The 23,366-nt window shown below is 46.6% G+C and overlaps 1 protein-coding gene across 1 annotated transcript in view; it reads left to right on the plus strand.

Moving 5' to 3' along the window:
- GRIN3B (glutamate ionotropic receptor NMDA type subunit 3B) overlaps positions 1 to 23,366 on the plus strand; it is a 50,827-nt gene that overhangs the window by 22,276 nt on the left and 5,185 nt on the right. The window contains exons 2-7 of the mRNA XM_029283634.1: positions 9,477 to 10,072; positions 12,647 to 12,935; positions 14,780 to 15,493; positions 18,140 to 18,285; positions 20,678 to 20,793; positions 23,012 to 23,163. Coding sequence (XP_029139467.1) covers positions 9,477 to 10,072; positions 12,647 to 12,935; positions 14,780 to 15,493; positions 18,140 to 18,285; positions 20,678 to 20,793; positions 23,012 to 23,163 — 2,013 coding nt within the window. The remainder of the gene's footprint in view (positions 1 to 9,476; positions 10,073 to 12,646; positions 12,936 to 14,779; positions 15,494 to 18,139; positions 18,286 to 20,677; positions 20,794 to 23,011; positions 23,164 to 23,366) is intronic.

Here is a 23,366-nt window from a genome sequence, read left to right on the forward strand (position 1 = left end):
TTGCGCGCAGCCATCTGTGGTGGCCTGGCATTGATCGGGCCATCGAGGCCCAGGTACATGGGTGTCATGCATGCCAGCAGTCCAGGCCTGAAATGCCCCAGGCCCCTGTGCACAGGTGGGAGGAAACACACACTCCATGGTCTAGAATACATATAGATTACGCTGGGCCCTTTCAGGGACAATTCTTCCTGGTTGTTGTCGATAGCCATTCCAAGTGGTTGGAGGTCATGCCTGTGTCATCTACCACAGCTGCCAAGACTATTCAAGTGTTGAGAAACATTTTTGCTGCACACGGGCTGCCAGATGTTCTGGTGTCAGATAACGGTCCTCAATTTACTTCTACTGAGTTTCAGGGGTTTCTACAGGCCAACATGATCCGCCACACTGCTTCGGCTCCTTTCCATCCTTCCACCAACGGTCTGGCTGAACGGATGGTCCGCGTCGCCAAGGACGCCCTCAAGAAGCTGACTTACGGCAATTGGCATCACAGGTTGGCTGACTGTCTTCTAGCCCATCGTACTACTCCGTGCACTGCCACGGGTAAGTGCCTGGCTGAACTCCGTTGGGGTCGTCGGCTCGTGATTAAATTGGACAGGCTGCATCCGGAGCGTGTAGCTTCACAGGTGTCTCAGCCACACCCACCACGGGTCCTGCGTGAAGGTGATCCTGTCTGGGCCAGGAACTACGGGCCTGGACACCTCTGGGTCCCGGCTGTGGTCTGCAAGGTCTCGGGGCCTCTGTCCTACGAGGTGTCCCTGGAAGACAGCCGCGTTCTTCGCCGCCACATTGATCAACTACGTGTGAAGAGGGACTCGCCTGGGGTTCCTCCTCAGTCTCCTCTAGGGGGGGAGGAGGAATGGGGAATGCATTCTGGGAATCAGAATCAGCTGCCAACAACGGTTGTGGGGAACGACAAGGGTACTCAACACCCAAGTTCCACAGGTGATTCAGGTAGCAATTCATGGGGAAGGGGGCACACAGACACCCCCACATGCACTCCAGCCTGGGAGTCCCACCGGAGGTATACTAATTATCCACACCTCACAAACAATACTCCAGACACGGAGAATAACTGGGAGCATACTCACAACTCACAATATGCAAGAGAGCAGGCAAAACAAAGGGGGAACACGTCCTTTGCAGAAATGGCTCATAGAAGGATGTCCCCACGCATAAGGGCTAACAGGGAGGCATCCCTAGACCCTATCACTACAGGAAGGAGCCAGGAAAACCACACTCCGTCAGGAAACATAGAGATGAGTTCAGAGGGGTTGGAAAACTCCATAGGTGGTAGGTCAACCAGGTATAGCGATCGACAGAGTCCTGACTTCTCGAGCCTAGGAGACGGGCAGGAATGTCAAACAGAAGTCACAAGACAACCACAGGTCAATTCACCTAGTGTGGAAAGCAACAGGGAAAACACTACAAGTTCCCCAGGTCCGAGAAGGTCGCTAAGGGTCAAAGGCCCTCCCAAATACCTTGCAGATTACGTAAGGTGAGCATGTAAATAGTAATAACTGAACTAGAGGTCCAGGCTGGTTGACTCTACGGAAACGATGTTGGGGCCATTGGGTCTCTGTACGACAGAACAGCCCCACACTTTACACACACTGTGTGACATTAAATCAACAGCTAAGTACACAAACCATTACTATGATGGCGTCCATGTGGGCGCAGTATTATTTCATCTAGGGGGGAGGGGTGTTGTGTCCTGAGCCTGCAAAAGCAGGCTCGGGACGTTGCAAGAGTCCCGGGCATTTGCAAAAGCTGCCCAGGACCAGACTGAGTGGCGCCGGCCTTGCGCACATGCGCAAGGCGGGAAAAGACCGCCTTGTGATTGGTTGGATTTGCCCGGGGATCAGAAGGTATAAATAGAGGCCTGCGTGCCTCTGCTCGGGTTGTTCGTAGATTGGAAGCAGAGAATAAAGACTTGTTAGAAATGCATCGTCTCAAGTGCCATTATTCTCCGGACTTAACAGTTATTGATTGGATTGATTATCGAAATGCATTGATTCTCCTTCCACTTGTTCTTTTATTTCTAATACACCAATGTTTCTCAACCACCGCAGTTTTAAAATGTGTGGGTTCTAACTCCCAGAATTCCCCAGTCAATAAGCTGACTGGTGAATTCTGGGAGTTAAAGTCCATACAACATCTTAAAATGGCTGAGATTGACCAACAATCTCCCTCTTTTAGATGCTCCAGGTATTTCTCTCTCACTTTGCTGTTAAAACCTCATCCCTGACGAAAATAAACCCTGGATTTATTCATAGCTTATTTAGTAACCTTTTTTTTTTTAAATGTTCTCCTTTATGGAAATTTCACAGTCTCATTTTAATGGGGGAGATCCCTTAGGAGCCAGCTACGCTTCATTGACCCGCTGATGGATCTGTTGATCTTTCTGTCTATATTATGTATATTCTGACTTTTGCTCAGGAGCTCTTGCTGAGAGTGGGACTTTAGTCAAATGAGATTAATACCGCTGTGTTAGGAGGCCTCTTCAAATCAACGAGGAGGTTAAAAAAAAAAAAATCAAGGTGGGAGTCGTGACTATGCAGTGGCGAAGAGCAGTTTTTTGCTTGGCAGGCAAACGGAATGACCTTGATTTATAACAGCACTTCCCAAAAGTTGGGTAAATTACAGGTAGTCCTCAACATACGGCCGTTCATTTCGTGATCATTCAGAGTTAGAACATCACTGAAAAAAGTGACTCGTGACTGTTTTTCACACGACTGTTGCAGCCTCCCCGTGGTCACGTGATCAAAATTCAAATGCCTGGCAACTGGTTCATATTTATCATGGTTGCAGTGTCCTGGGGTCATGTGATCCCCTTTTGCGACCTTCTGACAGCAAAGACAGTGGGGAAGCCAGATATAATTGCAGTGATTCACTTAACAACTGTGGCAAAAAAGGCTGTAAAATGGAGCAAAACTCACTTAACAATGTGTTGCTTAACATCCTAAATTTTGGGCTCAATTGTCAAGGACTATCTGTACCCAAAACTGTGTGAAAGTGGGTTTTCCTTAGATAATGACACATAAACCCATCCCAACAGGGAAATTTAAATTAACTTAAAGATCACCACGTATTAAAATATATTTAAAAAAATCTCTCAAAGTGTTCCAAAGAAGATGAAAAATGGTGAAATTACAAAATTTCTTATAATGACATAAAATTCATTCAGTGATAATTGGTTTTATAATATGGGTAGCCCCCGAGTTATGACTATTCATTCAATGACCGTTCAAAGGTATAGACCAGGGGTAGGCCACCTTGGCTCTTTTATGACTCATGGACTTCAACTCCCAGAATTCCTGAGCCAGCCATGCTGAGGGGAAAGGGAGAGGTTTCCAAGCTGAGCCATGCTGGCTCAGGAATTCTGGCAGTTGAAGTCCACGAGTCATAAAAGAGCCAAGGTGGCCTACCCCTAGTATAGACTGTGCTGAGGGAGGGGACTTACAACAGATCCTAAAAGTTCGATAAGACTTTCTGATAAGTGATTTTGGGTAACGAAGGAAAATGTTTGGGAAGGATTGGTTTAGACTCTCCTTGACATTTAAGCTCATGATCTTTTAAGACAGGGGTCTTCAAACTTGGCCCTTTTATGACTTGTGGACTTCAACTCCCAGAATTCCTCAGCCAGGCATACTGGCTGAGGAATTCTGGGAGTTGAAGTCCATAAGTCATAAAAGGGCCAAGTTTGAAGACCCCTGTTTTAAGGTGTTGCTTCTCAATCTTGGTAACTTGAAGAAGGGTAGACTTCAACTCCCAGATGGATGGGGAAGCTGGGGAATTCTGGCTGGGGAATTCTGGGAGTTGAAGTCCTCTCATCTTTAGGTTGCCAAGGTTGAGAAACTCTATTTTAAGCGAAGGGCAGACAATCATGTGGATTTTTTTTGGAGGGGTAGCAGGAGCATGCTATACTAGGTAAGACTAAGATCTAAATAAATAGCAGGTAGGTGTCTCTCATATCTGTGGGATATGGGGGGGGGGAGATGTTGGGTTTTTGGCCACTTGCACCCAGGAATTGTCGGATTGGATTGCAAGCTGGCTGAGGAATTCTGGGAATTGAAGTCCACAAGTCATAAAAGGGCCAGGTTTGAAGACCCCTGGCTTACACTCATGTCAAAAACACTGAGCCGCTTCTGGGTTGAAAGTATTACCGGCGACATCACCGGTGCCTGAAGGACACCCAGTTGGGGGCTCCTTTCATGTCCTCAGCAGGAGCTGGAGCAAAGGATGGGCGCTCACCCCACCTCACTTGAATGTGGACTTGCTAGCCTCCATCCCAGCATCCTAACCACCATGATCCTTTATAGGTTGGTGATATTTGTGGAAATACAGGACCGTTGTAGAGGGTCATAGCTGCGTAGGAACATGCCTCCTCTATCAAGGTTTAACTCAATTTGCCTGGGGCAACTTCCAAATTTTCTGCAACCTGCAAAGGCCACACCCCCATTTGTGCTTTGCTTGACTCATTTATTTCCGCAAGAGCTTATCCTATTTGCCTGTTGCTGAGGCAGAAATGGCTCTGTACTGATAGTCCTCAACTTACGACCACAATGAGGACCAGAATTTCTGTTGCTATGCAGGGCGATTGTTAAATGAGTCACACCTGATTTTACAACCTGTTTTTTGGTATTGTTGTTAAGTGAATCACTGAAGTTGTTAAGTGAATCGTGCGGTCGTTAAGCAAATCTGCTTTCCCCCGTGGATTTGCTTGTTGAAAGCCAGCTGGGAAGGTCTCAAATTTCGATGACGCGATGCTGGGATTCTGCAGCCATTCTAAATACATGCCGGTTGCCAAGCACCCAAATTATGGGATGCGGCAAAGCTCATTAGTGCAAGGACCACTATAAGTCACTTTCTTCAGTGCCGTTGTAACTTCAAATGTTTGCTAAACGAATGGTTGTAAGTTGTGGACTGCCTCTATGTTAAAGGGAGATTGGAAAATCACAAACAATAAAGCAGTTGGGGACAGCATTGCGAGTACACTGACAAAAATATTGTCATGTCTGTGCTTGAGAATAGAATAGAATAGAATAGAATAGAATAGAATAGAATAGAGCTGGAAGGGACCTTGGAGGTCTTCTAGTCCAGCCCCCTGCTCAAGCAGGAGAACCTACCATCTCAGACAAGTGACTGTCTACCTCTTCTTAAAAATCTCCAGTGATGGAGCACCCACGATTTCTGGAGGCAAGCTGTTCCACTGGTTGATTGTCCTCATTGTCAGGAAGTTTCTTCTTAATCCTAGGTTGTTTCTCTCTTTGATCAGTTTCCAACCATTGTTTCTCATCCTTCCCTCTGGTCCTCTGGTGAACAACCTGACCCCCTCTGCCTTGTGGCAGCCCCTCAGAATTTGCCACGCACGCATTGACAAGAGCCTGTAGAGCAGGGGTGGGGAACTACGGCCCCTTTAGGACCTGTGGACCCCTTCAGGACCTGTGGCTCAGGAATTCTGGGAGCTGAAGTCCACAGGTCATAAAGGGCCTACTGTAGAGAGTCAGAAGCTAGCTGAAGCTGGGAGAAGATTCACTGCCATTGGGACTGGCAGGAATCATTGACTACTCTAAACACATAAAGTTGTTCGTTAGGCTGCAGAAGGAGTTAATGACTTGGCAAGTCCGTGTTTGAAATATTGGATTGACCTACAAGGAAGAGTACAGCATAATTACCTGCATAGCAGAATATGCTTGTTGTAATGCTGCATGATTTGGCACACAGAACCCCCTTACTTTCCAAAACTGGTTATCCTTCCTGGATTCGGTGTGGCTCAATTGCTGAAATGCCCCAAGAGAGACCTGTTTAGCAGAAAGACTTGTCCATCTCTGTTTCCTCCCAGTTCCAGATTTTGCCTCCTGATATACATAAGGGTTGTTTATAAGGGTTTTCCCCGGTCTCCTTTTCGTTTCCTTCCTCAAAATGTCGCCTTGATTCGTGCCACGATCAATGGAATGGTGATGGCGACAATGACGGTGGACATTTTTTTAATGTCTTCAGAATGAAATATTTGCATTTGTAAAAATATAAGAATAGCCTTCCTGGATGGTCCAGCATTTCATTTGGGGGCTGATCCGATGCTTCTTAATAAATGGAGTTTTTAATCCCTTTTCTGTTAGTGCTTCCTTGCAACGGATATTTGAAGTCATGTCACCCCCGCTGCAATTTAGGACAGTCTGAATTTTCAAAACGGACAGCCTGTCGCTAAGTGATATGGTTGTGAAGTGCAACTTCACAGGACAGTGTTAGCAACAGCAGCTTTGGCATTTCCAGTTGTCGTTGATAAGCAAACCCTGTGATATCACGTGGTTGCCATTTGTGGCCTCCTGCAGGCTTCCCCAATGACTTTGCTGGTCGGTAGCGAGCATTGAAAGTTTATGATCCTGAGAATTGCAACAGTCATAATTGCAAACTGGTTACCAGGAGTCCAAATCGTGATCATGTGACTGCTGCGATGGCCGTAGCTTCAAAGACCAGCCCTAAATCTCCACATTCAGAGCCATCATAATTTCAGATGGTCACTGAACAAACGGTTATTAACCAAGGGCTACCGGTGAAACTCAAGTACCTCGGCCACCTAATGAGAAGGAAGGACTCACTGGAGAAGAGCCTCATGCTGGGAAAGATTGAGGACAATAGAAGAAGGGGACGACAGAGAATGAGGTGGCTGGATGAAGTCACTGAAGCAGTAGGCGTGAGCTTAAATGGACTCCAGAAGATAATAATAATAATAATAATAATAATAATAATAATAATAATAATAATAATAATAATAATAATAATAATAATAATAATAATAATAATAATGTTGGAAGGGACCTTGGAGGTCATCGAGTCCAACCCCCTGCTCAGGCAGGAAATCCTATACCATTTTGGACAAATGTCTGTCCAGTCTCTTCTTAAAAACTTCCAGTGTTGGAGCATTCACCGCTTCTGGAGGCAGGTTGTTCCACTGGTTAATTGTTCTAACTGCGATGGGTTGGACATGACTTCACAACTAACAACAACAACCGGTGCTATTAGTTAAAGTAGTTATTTATTAAATTATGTTCATGTCATAAATGTTGGGTGTCGATGAACAATCCAAAGCTTCATGAAGATGCTGATATGCAGCTAGAGAGTTTGAGGACCCCTCTTTTAGAGGGCGATAAGAAAAAATGGGGCTGAATCGCTCTATCCTCTGGACCGCGACTGATCTCAAAATGAAATCAAATCAGCATCGGAACTGATGTGTCTATGCGCTTAGTGGATCCCCAGAGAATTCCGAGGCTGTAAGCCAGGCTAAGAAATCAAAACGCCATCCTAGAAATAGGCAGCGCAAACGGCTTCTCTCTTTTGCCCGGAACTGGACTCAAGAGAGCCTTTAGGTTTATTTGAAATTCCACTTTTAGTTTTATTCTCCTCAGAGACCTCTCTAGCAGGGCTGAATTTAAACTTAGCTGTGGAAGTCTTCTGCCCTCTGCTGGTGGCTAGCACATTTACATGGCTGCCCCACTTCTGGTTTAAGCCTTCTCCGCAACTAGCTTTGTGGGGCTACGGATGGCACAGGGCAGGGGTCTGCAACCTTGACAACTTTAAGACTTGTGGATTTCATCTCCCAGAAGTCCTTAGTGGGAGATGAAGTCCACAAGTCTTAAAGTTGTCAAGATTGCAGACCCGTGGCACAAGGGGACCAGCAGTGACCAGCCTTCTTGAGACTCTGCTAAGCAGAAAAGGAGGAGGGCTTATGGTGCTGTCATCCTTGGCTCCCCAAGCAGTTGTCCATGGGTCACATGCAGAGTGATGCTTCAAAGTAGCTAAGCAGAGCCCTAAGCAGACAAGGTTTGCAGTTCAGAAAATTTGGATCATCAGAAGCTTTTCAATTTTGTTTACAGAAGAAATTGCCCATCTATTTCTTCATTCTTGTTTTCTTCCTTCCCCTTCCTTTCCCCTTCCCCTCCCCTCCCCTTCCTCTTCCTTTCCTCTTCCCTTCCCTTCCACTTCTGAAGTCACGCATACAACTTTGCCATTTCAAAAGTTGAAACAACCAATATAAATCAATTAAAAGCGATCATGGTGGGAAAGGGGTTATGTCACTTTTTTCAGTGCTGTTGTAACTCTGAATGGTCACTAAACGACTGGTTGTAATTTGAGGACTACCTGTAATCTGGATTCCCAGGAGGGAGGGGCTGCTTTCCAGAGGACCAAGAGGCAGCAAAGTTTCGACAATTTGGATGGGAGAAAGGCGGCTCCTTCCTCGAAATTCTCAAAATATATCTTTAATGATGCAAGCAGGAGCTTTAGTTCGGCAAGATTTCTGTCTATGAGTGAAGAACAATAAAGGAAACTGCTTAAGAAGTAACTGTACATGTCTTTCCTGGTTTTGAATGTCTGGCAGAACCACAACCAATAAAAGAACAGGCAACATCAGTCCCATAAATGAATTCACACCATATCCCAGCTCAGTGTCTGGTGAAAGAGCTTCATCTTTAAAGGTCTGTTGAAGGACAGCAGGTTGAGGCCAGATTCATCCTGATAGACAGGTGTCCAGCCTCTAAAGCAGAATATTTGTAGGGTTGAAATGAGGACTCCTTGGTGCTCTTTGATCTTGGTTGTTTTCTTGCAGACGTTTCATTACCCAAACTAGGTAACATCATCAGTGCTAGAGACTAGAATAGAATAGAATAGAATAGAATAGAATAGAATAGAATAGAATAGAATAGAATAGAATAGAATAGAATAGAAGGGACCTTGGAGGTCTTCTAGTCCAGTCCCCTGTTTAAGCAGGAGGACCTATACCATCTCAAACAGGTGATTGTCCAGTCTCTTTTTAAAAACCTCCAGTGATGGAGCACCCACGATTTCTGGTGGCAAGCTGTTCCACTGGTTGATTGTCCTCACTGTCAGGAAGTTTCTCCTTAATTCCAGGTTGCTTCTCTCTCTGATCAATTTTCAACCATTGTTTCTGGTCCTTCCCTCTGGTGCTCTGGTGAACAACCTGCCCCCCTCTGCCTTGTGGCAGCCCCTCAGATACTGGAACACTGCTATCATGTCTCCCCTATTTCTTCTTTTCTTTAGACTGGCCAAACCCAAGTCCCGCAGCCGTTCTTCGTATGTTTTAGCCTCCAGGCCGTTGATCACCTTAGTTGCTCTTCTCTGAATTTTTTCCAGACTCTCAACATCTTTTTTTGTGATATGGGGACCAAAATTGGCTGCAGTATTCGAGGTGTGGTCTAGCACTGATGATGTTACCTAGTTTGGGTGATGAAATGTCTGCAAGAAAAAAACCAAGTTCAGAGAGCACCACGGACCCCTCATGTCCAGTCTTGAGTCCTTGGTTCCAGAGCTGTGAAGATGCTTTTTTTCAAGGCTAATGGCATCTCCCTTCCTATAAACCTCAGCCTTGCAAACTTCATCTCTGTTGTATCATAATTGGGAAAAATATCTCTCTTGTTTGCTTTTACTTTCTTTTTCCCCCTTCTGACTCCTTCTTGCAGAACCCCTTCCATCTCCACATGGACCAATGCAGTGACTTTGAGACTCTCCTGGACCTGCTGGTCACCATCTTCCACGCCAACCGTTGGCAAGACGTCACCCTGGTTTTGTGTCAGGCGTGGGATGCCTCGGACTTCATTGATCTCTGGACCAGCCACGCCCACCTGGAGAAGACGGCTGTGATTGACTTGAGCTTCCTTGACGAGAAAGAAGCCGCTCGCCACCTTCGGCGGCACTTGGAGGAATACCGCGAATTGCCCGGCCCGGCTTTGCTTTTCGGCTGCAATGCTCAACTCTCCCAGCTCGTCTTTCGGATGGCGAAGGAGTTGGGGGTCACTCAGCAGTTCCACTGGATTTTGGGGCAACCCCAGAACGTGGATGAGCTCCAGACTGAAGGGCTGCCCTTAGGTCTTTTGGCCTTTGGGGAGGTGGACAGGCCCTCCATGGAACACTTCGTCCAGGATGCCATAGAGCTGGTCTCCCGTGCCATTTCCCGGGCTGTCTACGTTCGTCCTGACCTTGCCCTCATCCAGAGCATGGTGAATTGCAACGACAAACACGTCGTGGATTCTGAATCCTCTGGACTCTACCTTTCCCAGTGAGTAAGCCACTCTTGATTCTTGGATCCATAAGAGTGACAGATCCCTTCTCCCAGCATGCACGCATTTTTTGGTACAGGTAGTCCTCGACTTACGACCACAATTAACCCCCTATGAAATGCAGCTTTGCCCCATTTAACGACCTTTTTGCCTGAGTTATTAAGCAAATCACTGCAGTTATTAAGTGAATCCTGTGGCCATTAAGCAAATCTGGATTCCCCCATTAATTTGCTTGTCGGAATCCGGCTAGGAAGGTTGCAAATGGGGGTGACATGATCATGGGGCAGTGGAACTGTCATAAGTACATGCCAGTTGCCAAGCATCTCAGTTTTGATCACCTGACGGGGGGGAACCCTGCAATGGTCGTAAGCGTGAAAACCAGTCTGGCTTTCAGTGCCGTAGTAACTTCGACCAGTCACTAAATGAATGGTTGTAAGTCAAGGACTATCTGTATGCACTTGGCAAGACCAATGATATACCATGGACCTCCTTCCCTGAGGAAAAGAAATTCTTCAGGGGACTCATGCAGAGGTGCAAGAGGCAAGCATCCCTGAGGCCCGTTGTTAGATTGTGCTTCTGAATTTCCATCAGGTCTGCATGTAAGAAATTAAACAAGTCTGATCAATTAGAATTACGAGAGATGAAATCCCAATTTACCAACCTAGAGGGCACCAGGTTTATTATCTTTGATTTAAAGATGCCAAACCCAAATTGAAAGGGGGCCCATTAAAGCAGAGGTCCCCAACCTTTTGGGCACCAGGGACCGATTCCGTGGAGAAAGGTTTTTCCACGGACCTGAGAATGCATGGTTTTGGATGCTGCCTCCATCCCACAGATGGGGCTTTGCTTGTTTGCGTGGACCTGTTGCTGGCATGCCGCGGACCGGTACTGGTCCACGGACCGGGGGTTGGGGACCCCTGCATTAAAGGCTGCATAACAATACCCAAGGGCCACATATTGGTAACACCTTTCCTACCCAGCTAGTCCTCGACTTGTTTAACCACTGTTCAAAGTTAAACCACACTGAAAAAAGTGACTTACGACCTGCCCTCACACTTACAACAGTGTCTCTCTGGTCACATGATCAACATTTGGACATTTGGCAACTGGCATGTACTGTGACAGATGCAGCCTCCCGGGGTCATGTGATCGCCCTCTGCGACCTTCCCAGCTGGCTTGCAAGAAACAAAGTCAATGAGGGAAGCTGGATTCACTTAGAGCAGGGGTCTTCAAACTTGGCCCTTTTATGACTTGTGGACCTCAACTCCCAGAATTCCTCAGCCAGGCACGCGTGCCTGGCTGAGGAATTCTGGGAGTTGAAGTCCACAAGTCATAAAAGGGCCAAGTTTGAAGACCCCTGACTTAAAGTAAGAACTACATGTTTCATTTAACAGTTGCAGTGACTCGCTTAATAACTGGGGCAAAACGGTCATAAAATTGGGCACAATTCACTTAACAACCGCCTGGCATAGCAACGGAAATTCCAGTCTCAACTGTGGTCTTAAATCGAGGACTAACCTATGTTCCATTTAGGGAGCTCCTATCACAGGCTCCAAGCAACCTGTGCTGCAGCAATTAAGTTCCAGCAGCAATTAAGCTTGTGCAAGACTCTGCATAAATCACAGATTTAGTGTTTTGGCAATCGGTGGCCAAATTTATTATTTAGTTTTAAAATGTATATTGTCCATGCTTTGCTATGTTATTATTTTATTTTCTTAAATATTATCCAGTTGTGTTTTAACCTGCTTCGGGCCGTGTGTTTGACACCTGTGATTGCAACCATAATAAAGCCTTCTACCAATTAGCAGCAGAGCATTTTACAAACTCAGGAATCAAGATCACATGATGTGTTAGTGCCACTTTATAAAGCCTTGGCAAGACCACATTTGGAATATTGCATCCAGTTTTGGTGGCCACGATATAAAAAAGAGGTCGAGACTCTAAAAAGAGTGCAGAGAAGAACAACAAAAATCATTAGGGGACTGGAGGCTAAAACATATGAAGAACGGTTGCAGGAATTGGGTTTTTCTAGTTTAATGTAAAAAAGGGCTAAGAGGGACATGATAGCAGTCTTCCAATATCTCAGGAGCTGCCACAAAGATGAGGGGGGGGGTCAACCTATTCTCCAAAGCACCTGAAGGCAGAACAAGAAGCAATGAATGGAAACTAATCAAAGAGAGAACAATTCCAGAAATAATGAGAAATTTCCTGACAGAACAATTAATCAGTGGGACGACTTCCCTTCAGACGTTGTGGGTGTTCCATCACTGGAGGTTTTGAAGAAGTGATTGGACAGCCCTATGTCTGAAGTGATATAAAGTCTCCTGCTTGAGCCAAGGGTTGGACTAGAAGACCTCCAAGGTCCCTTCCAACTCTGCTATTCTATTCTATTCTATTCTATTCTATTCTATTCTATTCTATTCTATTCTATTCTATTCTAGTCCAGCCCAGCCCAGCCCAGCCCAGCCCAGCCCATTATTCTATTCCATTCCATTCCATTCCTCCAAGGTCCCTTTCAACACTGTCATTCTGTTATCCTGATTCCTGCTTTTCTCTCTCTCTCCATATTCCAGGTTTTTAGCCAACACATCTTTCCGTGGCCAGACCGGCGAGGTCTTTGTGCACAACACGTCCCACGTCCACACTGACCGTCACTACAAAATCTGGAGCCTGCTGAGGGATTCGGTGGGCCAGCCCACGTGGGTGACGGTGGGCAGCTGGAAGGGGGGCGAGATGGAGGCCGAGGAGGGCAGCTGGCCGCAGCACCTGCAGCGCAGGAACCAGGCCGAGGGCGGGGGCTTCTCACGCATGAAGCTGCGGGTGGTGACCTTGGTGGAGCACCCCTTTGTCTTCATCCGGGAGGTGCGTAGGTATATTGGATACATGGAGGCACCTGCTGAGTGCAGCAGAACATCCAGATTCAGCCATAGTTTCATTCCATACAAAATTAACCTTGGGAACTCTCAAGCTTCCTCCTTCCGTTATATATTCAAGATGGACAGTATTTAATATTTATTTGCTACGTATACATAGGGGTGTGGGTCTATACATATGTTGTATGTAGTATGTTTTAGATATGTGTCATGTATGTGTTTCACTTTGACAGCGGGCAACTAATTTTCATTTTTGATGTGTGCCGTTGTGCCCACAGTAAAAAAATGACAATAAAGGTTATCTTATCTTAAAAAATATATAAAATTGTGCAACATATAACAGTCTTTGATTAACTTGGCATTCTCCAGATCTGCTGATTACAGATACCTAGTCTTCAACCCTTTGTTTAGTGACCATTTGAAGTTACAATGGCACTGAAAAAAGTGACTTTTGACTGTGTTTCACACTTACAACCGTTGCAACATCCCAGTGGTCATATGATCAAAATTTGGACACCCGACAACTGGCATGTATTTATGGTGATTGCAGTGTCCCAGGGTCATGTGATCATCATTTGTAACAAACAAAAGTCAGTGTGGAAGCCCGATTTACTTAACATCCGTGTTACTGATTTAACAACTGCAGCGATTCATTGAACAACTGTAGCAAAAAAAAAAGATCAATGGGGGCAAATGGGGCAAAACTCACTTAACAGCTGTCTGGCTTAGCCACATAAATTTTGGGCTCAGTTGAGGACTACCTGAATAACATAGAGAAGATCAGATTGGCTGGGAACAATGGATGTTGTAGTCCTGCACATTTAAACAGAGCCAGATGGGGAGCACAGATGTATGGTCTCTTTCTGGTGCAAATTGAGATATGACACCAAAACATGATGAAATAGGCATCAGTATACAGTATTGCAATGCAAACTGCAGCCTTTCTGACGTGCATCCCAAAATAGCACACAAGTACATACAGGTAGTGCTCACTTACCGACTATTCATTCAGCAATCATTCTCCCGTGTTTTCCCAAAAGTAAGGCCTACCCCAAAAATAAGCCCTACCTTGACTTTTGGGGGTGGGCCTAATATAAGCCCTAACCCAAAAATAAGCCCTAGTTTTGGGGTGAGGCGCACGCCTAAAAATCAAGCTAGGGCAGGGGTGGGGGTGTAGAACTGCCCCCCTGCATCCCGTACCCACTTACCTGGTAGCCAGGCCTCTCCTCGCCGGCCCACTTCTTCTGCGGCGTCCCCAGGCCTGCATTTCGCAGTCAGGCCTTCCCGGAAGACCTCTGCAGCCGAGAACCGAGCTATAAATTGAATCCAGGCCTGAGCTCCATTCAGTGCTGCAGGATGAAGTTGCTCCTTTGGCAGCAGAAAAAGTGGGCTGGCTGGGTGGGGCTGTTGGTGCCGAGGTGAGTGGAAAAGGCCCCCCTCCAAAAAATAAGGCCTGATGCCTCTTGGAGGCAAAAAGAAAATTAAGACTGGGTCTTATTTTTGGGGAAACACTGTAAGTCTATTTGCCTAATCCAGGGGTAGGCAACCTTGGCTCTTTTATGACTCGTGGACTTCAACTCCCAGAATTCCTGAGCCAGCCATGCTGAGGGAAAAGGTAGAGGTGAGCTGAGCCATGCTGGCTCAGGAACTCTGGGAATTGAAGTCCACGAGTCATAAAAGAGCCAAGGTTGCCTACCCCTGGCCTAATCCATTTGGAGGGAGCTAGGACTAAAAGGTTTTGGAGGTTGTCAAGTTGGAGAGGGCTGATCTCCAGATTTCTCCTTTTATTTCCTGCTTTATATTCAAAAGGTATTAATTAAGTGCTCTTTCCAGGTAGACGAAGAGGGCAACTGTCCAGCAGGGCAACTCTGCCTAGATCCTCACACCAACGACTCCTCCGTGCTCAACACCCTCTTTGAGGAGCTGGATTCGGAGAATGGCTCGGTGCCCATGGAGTACCGAAAGTGCTGCTACGGCTACTGCATCGACCTCTTGGAGAAGCTGGCCGAAGACGTGCCCTTTGACTTTGACCTCTACATTGTGGGGGATGGAAAGTACGGGGCTTGGAAGAACGGCCGCTGGACGGGGCTGGTAGGAGATCTCCTGAGTGGCACGGCCCACATGGCGGTGACCTCCTTCAGCATCAATTCAGCCCGGAGCCAAGTGATTGATTTCACCAGCCCTTTCTTCTCCACCAGCTTGGGCATCCTGGTGAGGATCCGGGACACGGCATCGCCCATCGGGGCCTTCATGTGGCCATTACACTGGACCATGTGGGTGGGCATCTTCGTGGCTCTTCACATGACGGCCCTCTTCCTCACCTTGTATGAGTGGAAGAGCCCCTACGGCATGACGCCCCATGGCCGCAACCGCATGAAGATCTTCTCCTACTCCTCCGCCCTGAACCTCTGCTATGCTATCCTTTTTGGCCGCACCGTCTCCAGCAAGACCCCCAAGTGCTGGACGGGCCGTTTCCTCATGAACCTCTGGGCCATCTTCTGCCTCTTAGTCCTTTCCAGCTACACAGCTAACCTGGCCGCAGTGATGGTGGGCGAAAAAACATTTGAGGAACTCTCTGGGATTCATGACCCCAAGGTGGAACAAATACTTCCTTTCTCTTGCTCTTCTTTCACCGTGCCCTACCTAGTCTCCCTGTCTTACGTTCTTCTCCATCTTCTTTCCTTTCCTCCAAATTTCTTCCCTGTCTCTGCTTTCCTGTGTCCCATTGTTGTGCTTGTCTTCCCTTCCATCACCTTCCAGCTTTGTGGACCACTAAAAAAAAAGAACAGTTATGTTGCATCTAACCAAAGTTTGTTGTTAATAATAATAATAATAATAATAATAATAATAATAATAATAATAATAATAATAATAATAATAATAATAATAATAATAATAAAGTTGGAAGGGACCTTGGAGGTCATCGAGTCCAACCCCCTGCTCAGGTAGGAACCCTACACCACTTCAGACAAATGGCTGTCCAGTCTCTTCTTAAAAACTTCCAGTGTTGGAACATTCACCACTTCTGGAGGCAGGTTGTTCCATTGGTTAATTGTTCTAACTGTCAGGAAATTTCTCCTTAGTTCTAGGTTGCTTCTCTCTTTGATTAGTTTCCACCCATTCCTTCTTTTCCTGCCTTCAGGTGCCTTGGAGAATAGCTTGACTCCCTCTTCTTTGTGGCAGCCCCTGAGATATTGGAACACTGCTATCATGTCCCCCCTCGTCCTTCTCTTCGTTAAACTAGACATACCCAATTCCAGCAACCGTTCCTTATATGTTTTAGTCTCCAGTCCCCTAATCATCTTTGTTGCTCTTCTCTGGACTCTTTCTAGAGTCTCAGCATCTTTTTTACATCGTGGTGACCAAAACTGGATGCAGTATTCCAAGTGTGGCCTTACTCCGGGTTCCTCCCCTTGATGTTCCCGGATGATCAAACCCTCTGAGAAGCCTGCAAATCCTCTCCCTTGTTATTTACCCCAACAGCAGACACTTAGTGGTAGACTACAGATAGTCCTCAACTTACAACAGTTCATGCAGTGACCATTCGAACTTAACAATGGCACTGAAAAAAGTGACTTGTGACCATTTTTACACTTATGACCGTTGCAGAATCCCCGTGGTCATAAAATTCAGATGCTTGGCAACTGACTCATATTTATGACAGTTGCCATGTCCCAAGGTCATGTGATCACTTTTTGCAACTTCTGCAAGCAGAGTCCATGGGAATGTCAGATTCACTTAACAACGGTGTTATTGATTTAACAACTGCAGTGATTCATTTAACAACGGTAGCAAGAAAGGTTATTAAAAACTCACTTCGCTGTCTCATGTAGCAACAAAAATTTTGGGTTCAATTGTGGTCGTAAGTCAAGGACTATTTGTATATCTTGAAACAGAAGCCCCAAGTACCTCTTTGCATATCTCCACTCATCTTCCTCTTCCTCCATGAATTTATTTAGTCCCTTTTTTAAAACCTGTGACATTTCTGTGACGTCTTGAGATGGTGAAATCTTGCATGACTGTCTGCTTGGGGGAAGATTCCTAATGCCAATTTCAGTTTAACCTAGTAATCCAATGAGATCAGAATGGAAAAAAGAAACTTTCCCCCCTTTTTCTCACACTCTGAATAGTATTTAAAAACCTATGTTTTTATTATGTTTTGGTTGATTTCCAAAGCACTGGAGGGCAGTAGAAGAAGCAATGGATGGAAGCTTATTAGAGCTCCAGTCTAGAATGAAGGAAAACTTTCCTGACGGTGAGAACAATTAACCAGTGGAACGGCTTGACTCCAGAAGTGGTGGGTTCTTTTATCACTGGAGTAGAGATTGGACAGCCATTTGTCTAGAATGGTATGAGCAGTGGGTGGACTAGAAGACCTCCGAGGTCCCTTCCAACTCTGTTATTCTGCATTCCCCCTAAATCAGTGGTTCTCAACCTGTGGGTCGGGACCCCATTTGGGGTCGATCGACCATTTCACGGGGGTCGCCAAGCAAGGCTGTCCGCCATTCTTTTTGTCCGCCATTTTTTTTGTCCGCCATTTTTTCCCCCCTTTTCCGGTGGGTGCCTTACCTCCCTTGAGCTGGGCCAGCTGGTGGTCGGCCTGCTCCGTCTCTGCCACTTGCCAGCTACGCCTCGGCCGGCGCAGGGGGCGGAACCTCGCATGCGCGGCGCTCCCGGGCAGGGAAAGTCCTCGACTTACGACCGGTTGGGTAGTCCTTGACTTACGACCGGTTTAGTCCTCGATTTACGACCAGTTTAGTCCTCGACTTACGACCGGTTTAGTCCTCGACTTACGACCGGTTGGGGTCGCGGCATTAAAAAGGTTGAGAACCACTGCCCTAAATTAAAATTTTAATCTTCAGTCCGAGAGTTGCTTTCATCTCTTGAAATGCCAGAAGACAATCCTGCAGGCCTTTTTTTTTCCCCCTGTTCTCAAATCCTCTGTGAGGTTTGTCACCCTTCTGTTGCTGACACGTTCTCATTTGAGAACATCCCATGAAACCACATCCTTTCCCTTTTTCTGCTTTATCCACCCTCCATTTCTTTCCCTTCTTTTATCCTCCCACCCTGATTTCCCGTTGCAATCGTTTAAAAGAATGTTCAGATTAAAAGAAAAGAATTCCACTCCCTCTTAAAAACAACAACACCAAATCTAGGAGCAGATGGGTCTTATCCCGGTTTTGCTTTCTGCAGCTCCACCATCCGTCCCAGGGTTTTCGTTTTGGCACCGTCTGGGAGAGCAGCGCAGAGGAATATATCAAGAAGAGCTTCCCAGACATGCATGAATACATGAGGCGGCACAGCGTCCCCACCACCCCTGCGGGGATCACGATGCTCAAGTAAGGGAGGCGTGGCCTGGGGAAGGACAATTCGGGGTTGGGGGGGAAGTGATGTTGGTGTTGTGGTGGGTTGGCATCTCTTCCAGTTGTAGTTCCTGCCTTTTGGGGCCACTTGTCTAATTTCAAAAGGTTTCTGCAGGAAACCACTTGAAACATCTGGAGATGTTTCTCCTTAAGGACCTGGTCAATTGTTTGCTTGAGAGGAGGCTAAGATCATCCCTCTCTCCAGTCATCTGTGCTGTGCTAATAGGTAGAACCTCAAAAGCCTGGACTGGGGACTGAGTTCTAGTCTCCCTTCAGCCATGGAAGACCCCTGGAAGACCTAGGGCCAACTCCTCTCTCTCACCCCAACAGCCACTCTGGTCCAGTGCTGAAGGTCCTGGACCAAGAACAGGGAGATCCAGGTTCTTGTCCCACCTCAGGACTACCTATACCAGGGGTAGGCAACCTTGGCTCTTTTATGACTCGTGGACTTCAACTCCCAGAATTCCTGAGCCAGCCATGCTGAGGGTAAAGGTAGAGGTTTCCAAGCTGAGCCATGCTGGCTCAGGAATTCTGGGAATTGAAGTCCACGAGTCATACAAGAGCCAAGGTTGCCTACCCCTGGGCTAGTGCCTCTCAGCCCAAAGCCAGGTGGTCCAGTGGAGAGGATGCTGGACTAGAGCAGGAGAAGTCCCTCCTCAGCTAAAGAAGCTCCTTGGGGGACTTAGGCCTACCCTCTTCTCTCAGCCCAGCCTACCTCAGCTCACCAGATTATTCTTGCACGGGGAAATGAGAAAAGGAAGAGCGAAGGAGCTCCCGAATAATGAAAGGTGGGCTATAAGTCACATCCTTCAAAGAAAGAGGCAAGTCTAACTAAGCATTCTGCTTCTGTTATACTTTCCCCCTTGACAGCCCACTGCTGCACATGAGGAACGATGGGTTACCATCCTTCCTCCGTCCCCTCCCCCACTGTTCACATTTTACCAACTTGATTGGGCCAGGAAGATAGATTTTTGTGCAGGTCACACGTTGAGACAGATTACGAGGATCTTACCAATTAATCATTATATTGTATTAAAACCCCATTGTGTTTGCTGAGGTAATGTCACTGAGATTTGTTCTTGGGCATCTGTAAGTCTTAAGGAAGCAATACAGGTAGTCCTTGACGTATAACCATTTACTTACTTAGGCGACCGTTTGAAATGGCGAAAGCACTGAAAAAAGTGACTTGTGACTCGGTCTTGCCCTTACGACTGTCATAGCATCCCACACGGTCACAGGGTCAAAATTCAGCCACTTGGCAACCAGCAGGGATTTATGACCGTTGCACTGTCCTGGGATCATGTGATCACCATTTGCGACCTTCCCAGCTGGCTTCCGACAAGCAAAGTCAACACGGAAGGAATTGCGAAGAGGTGCTCCCTTAATGACCCGTGATCCTCACTTAACAACGGCAATGAGAACGCTAAGTGATGCAATCAGGTCATGTCTTACAACCACATCTCTTAGCAACCGAAATGTTGGTTCCAACCACCTTCGTAAGTCGAGGACTACTTGTCATATGAGAGGGGGGAGAGAGAGAGAGGGAGAGGGAGAGGAAAGAGAAAGAGGGAGAGAGAAAGAGAGAGAGAGAGGGAGAGGAGAGAAAGAGAGGGAGAGAGAGAGGAAAGAGAAAGGGAGAAGAAAGAAAGGGAGAGAGAGAGGAAGGAGTGAGAGAGAAAGGGAGAGAGAGAGAAAGAAAGAAAGAGAGAGGGAGAGGAAAGAGAAAGGGAGAGAGAGAGAGGAAAGAGAGGGAGTGAGAGAGGGAGTGAGACAGAGAGAAAGAGGGAGAGAGAGAGAAAGAGAGAGGACCTGCCTCCATTTCCCTACCAAGAAAGCAGAACTCTTCAAACTTGCATCATTTCAAAAGGAACTTTTATTGGCAGGTACAGACAGCAGGAAAGCTAGGCAGGATCTGAGGGTTTCCCGCCCGAATTGAAAGGTAAAACCCGTATAATAATAACCCCACCCCAACTGTCCGTCTGGTCAGTTCAAACAGGCCAATCCATAGGTGACAATGAACCGTGTGAAACAGACCGATAAGGCGCCTCTCTCATCGCAGTTTCTTCCCTCTGCACCGAGATAAGGCAGATGGCCCCGAGGCATTCTTCTCACACCGCGGAGAGGATACATCAAAGCAGACAGAGGAAGCATGTAGAACCCGACAGCTTAAACACAAAGAATATCTGAAGTGGAGGAATGAATAAATGAGGGTTCTGATAGAGAGAGAGAGATGCTCTGAAAGTTGTAAATGCAGGCATTGATTGCAAAGTTACTTTTTCATCACTGTCATAGCAGTCGCTGAATGAGGACTACCTGTAGACCTAATTAATGTTGCCCAGCTTAATGGCAGCTTGTTTCTCCTCACCAGGACCACCCCCCCAAAGCTGAATGCCTTCATCATGGATAAATCTTTGCTGGAATACGAGGTCTCCATTGATTCAGACTGCAAACTCTTAACCGTTGGAAAGCCGTTCGCTATTGAAGGTATGGCAAAAACATCTGGATTGAGGCAGAGCAAGGAAGGGATTCGGTAGCCAAATGAGGCCTTAGTCCAGATTGGCTCATTCTGTTAAAAACGGGTATCCTCAATCTTTAAGCGTGAAAAATTAAAACTAAGAAAATGCATAAATATTTCTCCTTTTATGGAGAATGTGACTTTAACTAAGAGCCGTGGTGGCGCAGTGGCTAGAAGACAGTATTGCAGGCTAATTCTGCCCACTGCCAGCAGTTCAATCCTGACCAGCTCAAGGTTGACTCAGCCTTCCATCCTTCCGAGGTCGGTAAAATGAGGACCCAGATTGTTGGGGGTGGGGGGGAATAGACTGACTCCGTAAACCGCTTAGAAAGGGCTGTAAAGGACCATGAAGCGGTATATTGGTAAATCTAAGTTCTAGTGGCAATGCTATTACTTAATTTTTATAATGCTTTCCCAGGAGGCTCCAAAAGATAATTATGCATTGGTTCATGAAATACTTCACTTTGTATCTAGAAACCTGAGTGTAAAAATAGGAGCATTCGCAGTGTGTGTGTATGTGTGTGAGTTAAGATTGTGGTCTTGATTATGTGGCCATAGCCACCATCTTGACTTTTTTGATCCTCTTGACCTCCCGTGTCAAAATAATGCCGGCTTCACCACAGTTGATAGCGTGTGATAGCAAAAGGAAGCCAATGGCTCTTCCGGTGTCTGTGGTGAAAGGGAAGGTTTTAATAATAATAATATAATAATAACAACAACAATAACAGCAGCAGCAACAACAACAAGAACAAGAACAACAACAATAACAATAATAATAAAACAACAACAACAACAACAACAATAACAATAATAATAATAATAATAATAATAATAATAATAATAATAATAATAATAAAGTTGGAAGGGACCTTGGAGGTCATCTAGTCCAACCCCCTGCTCAGTCAGGAAACCCTATACCATTTTGGACAAATGGCTATCCAGTCTCTTCTTAAAAACTTCCAGTGTTGGAGCATTCACCACTTCTGGAGGCAGGTTGTTCCACTGGTTAATTGTTCTGTCAGGAAGTTTCTCCTTAGTTCTAGGTTGCTTTTCTCCTTGATGAGTTTCCATCCGTTGCTTCTTGTCCTGCCGTCAGGCGCTTTGGAGAATAGCTTGACTCCCTCTTCTTTGTGGCAGCCTCTGAGATATTGGAACACTGCTATCCTGTCCCCCCTCGTCCTTCTCTTCATTAAACTAGACCAGTGATGGCGAACCTATGGCACGGGTGCCAGGGGCGGCACTCAGAGCCCTCTCTGTGGGCATGCGTGTCGTCGCCCCAGTCCTAGGCCTTCAGCTGGGTTTTATAAAACCTTTTCGCTTTAGGCCTCCGCCGCCGTGTGCAAAAAAAAGGTTCAATCAATCAGTCAATTTCAACTTCTTGCGGGAAAAAAAAAGATGTTGCAAAGTTGGAATTGATTGATTGAACTTTTTAGTCCCACCCAGTCTGCTATTACCACCACAGCCACACCCAGCCAATGGGCCACACCCACCCAATTGGCCACACCCAGCCAATGGGCCACACCCACCCGGCACCCGACGATGCATAAGTGGGTTTTGGGTTGCAATTTGGGCACTTGGTCTCTAAAAGGTTCGCCATCACTGAACTAGACATACCCAATTCCAGCAGCTGTTCCTTATATGTTTTAGCCTCCAGTCCCCTAATCATCTTTGTTGCTTTTCTCTGTACTCTTTCTAGAGTCTCAACATCTTTTTTACATCGTGGTGATCAAAACTGGATGCAGTATTCCAAGTGTGGCCTTACCAAGGCATTGTAAAGTGGTATTAATACTTCATGTGATCTTTTCTCTGTGCATGTTCTGTACTGAAGCCCCAAAGGTGCTGTTCAAAAGGAAACTGGACTTTCCAGTCACTGATTTCCTGCAACAAGGCAGTAGCCGCATTACTAACTGCCTTTATCCTGGGAAAGCCACTCCATGCCTATATGAGCTCCCCCAAAACCCCACCAAGAGGGAACTCAGACCAATGGTCAGCGGCTTCAACTCGGCCCCTTCCAACGTCGCAAAACGTCTGACCACTTTATAACAAGAAAGATCCAAATTGCCTTTTGAGCAGCACCTTTGGGACAACCACGACCTGGACGACTGAGAGTCTCCGTAGACCTTCTGGATGGCGAGTAAAAGCTTTCTCCTCTTTTACACCCCTCCCAATTCTCTCGGACTGTGCCAGGCTACGGCATCGGCCTTCCTCAGAACTCGCCTCTGACCTCCAACGTCTCCGAGTTCATCAGCCGCTACAAGTCGGCCGGCTTCATGGACCTCCTGCACGACAAATGGTACAAGATGGTGCCCTGCGGGAAAAGGGTCTTTGCTGTTACTGAGGTATGGAGGCTCTGCGGGAAAGAGCTTCCCCTCCTTGCCTGCTCCACCCCTTTGATTTCCTGATGCCCCTAGGGCAGGGGTAGGCAACCTCGGCTCTTTTATGACTCGTGGACTTCAACTCCCAGAATTCCTGAGCCAGCACGGCTCAGCTTGGAAACCTCTCCCTTTCCCCTCAGCATGGCTGGCTCAGGAATTCTGGGAGT

Source organism: Protobothrops mucrosquamatus, unplaced genomic scaffold (assembly GCF_001527695.2).
Source record: "Protobothrops mucrosquamatus isolate PMUCROS unplaced genomic scaffold, P.Mucros_1.0 scaffold157, whole genome shotgun sequence".
Taxonomy (NCBI): domain Eukaryota; kingdom Metazoa; phylum Chordata; class Lepidosauria; order Squamata; family Viperidae; genus Protobothrops; species Protobothrops mucrosquamatus.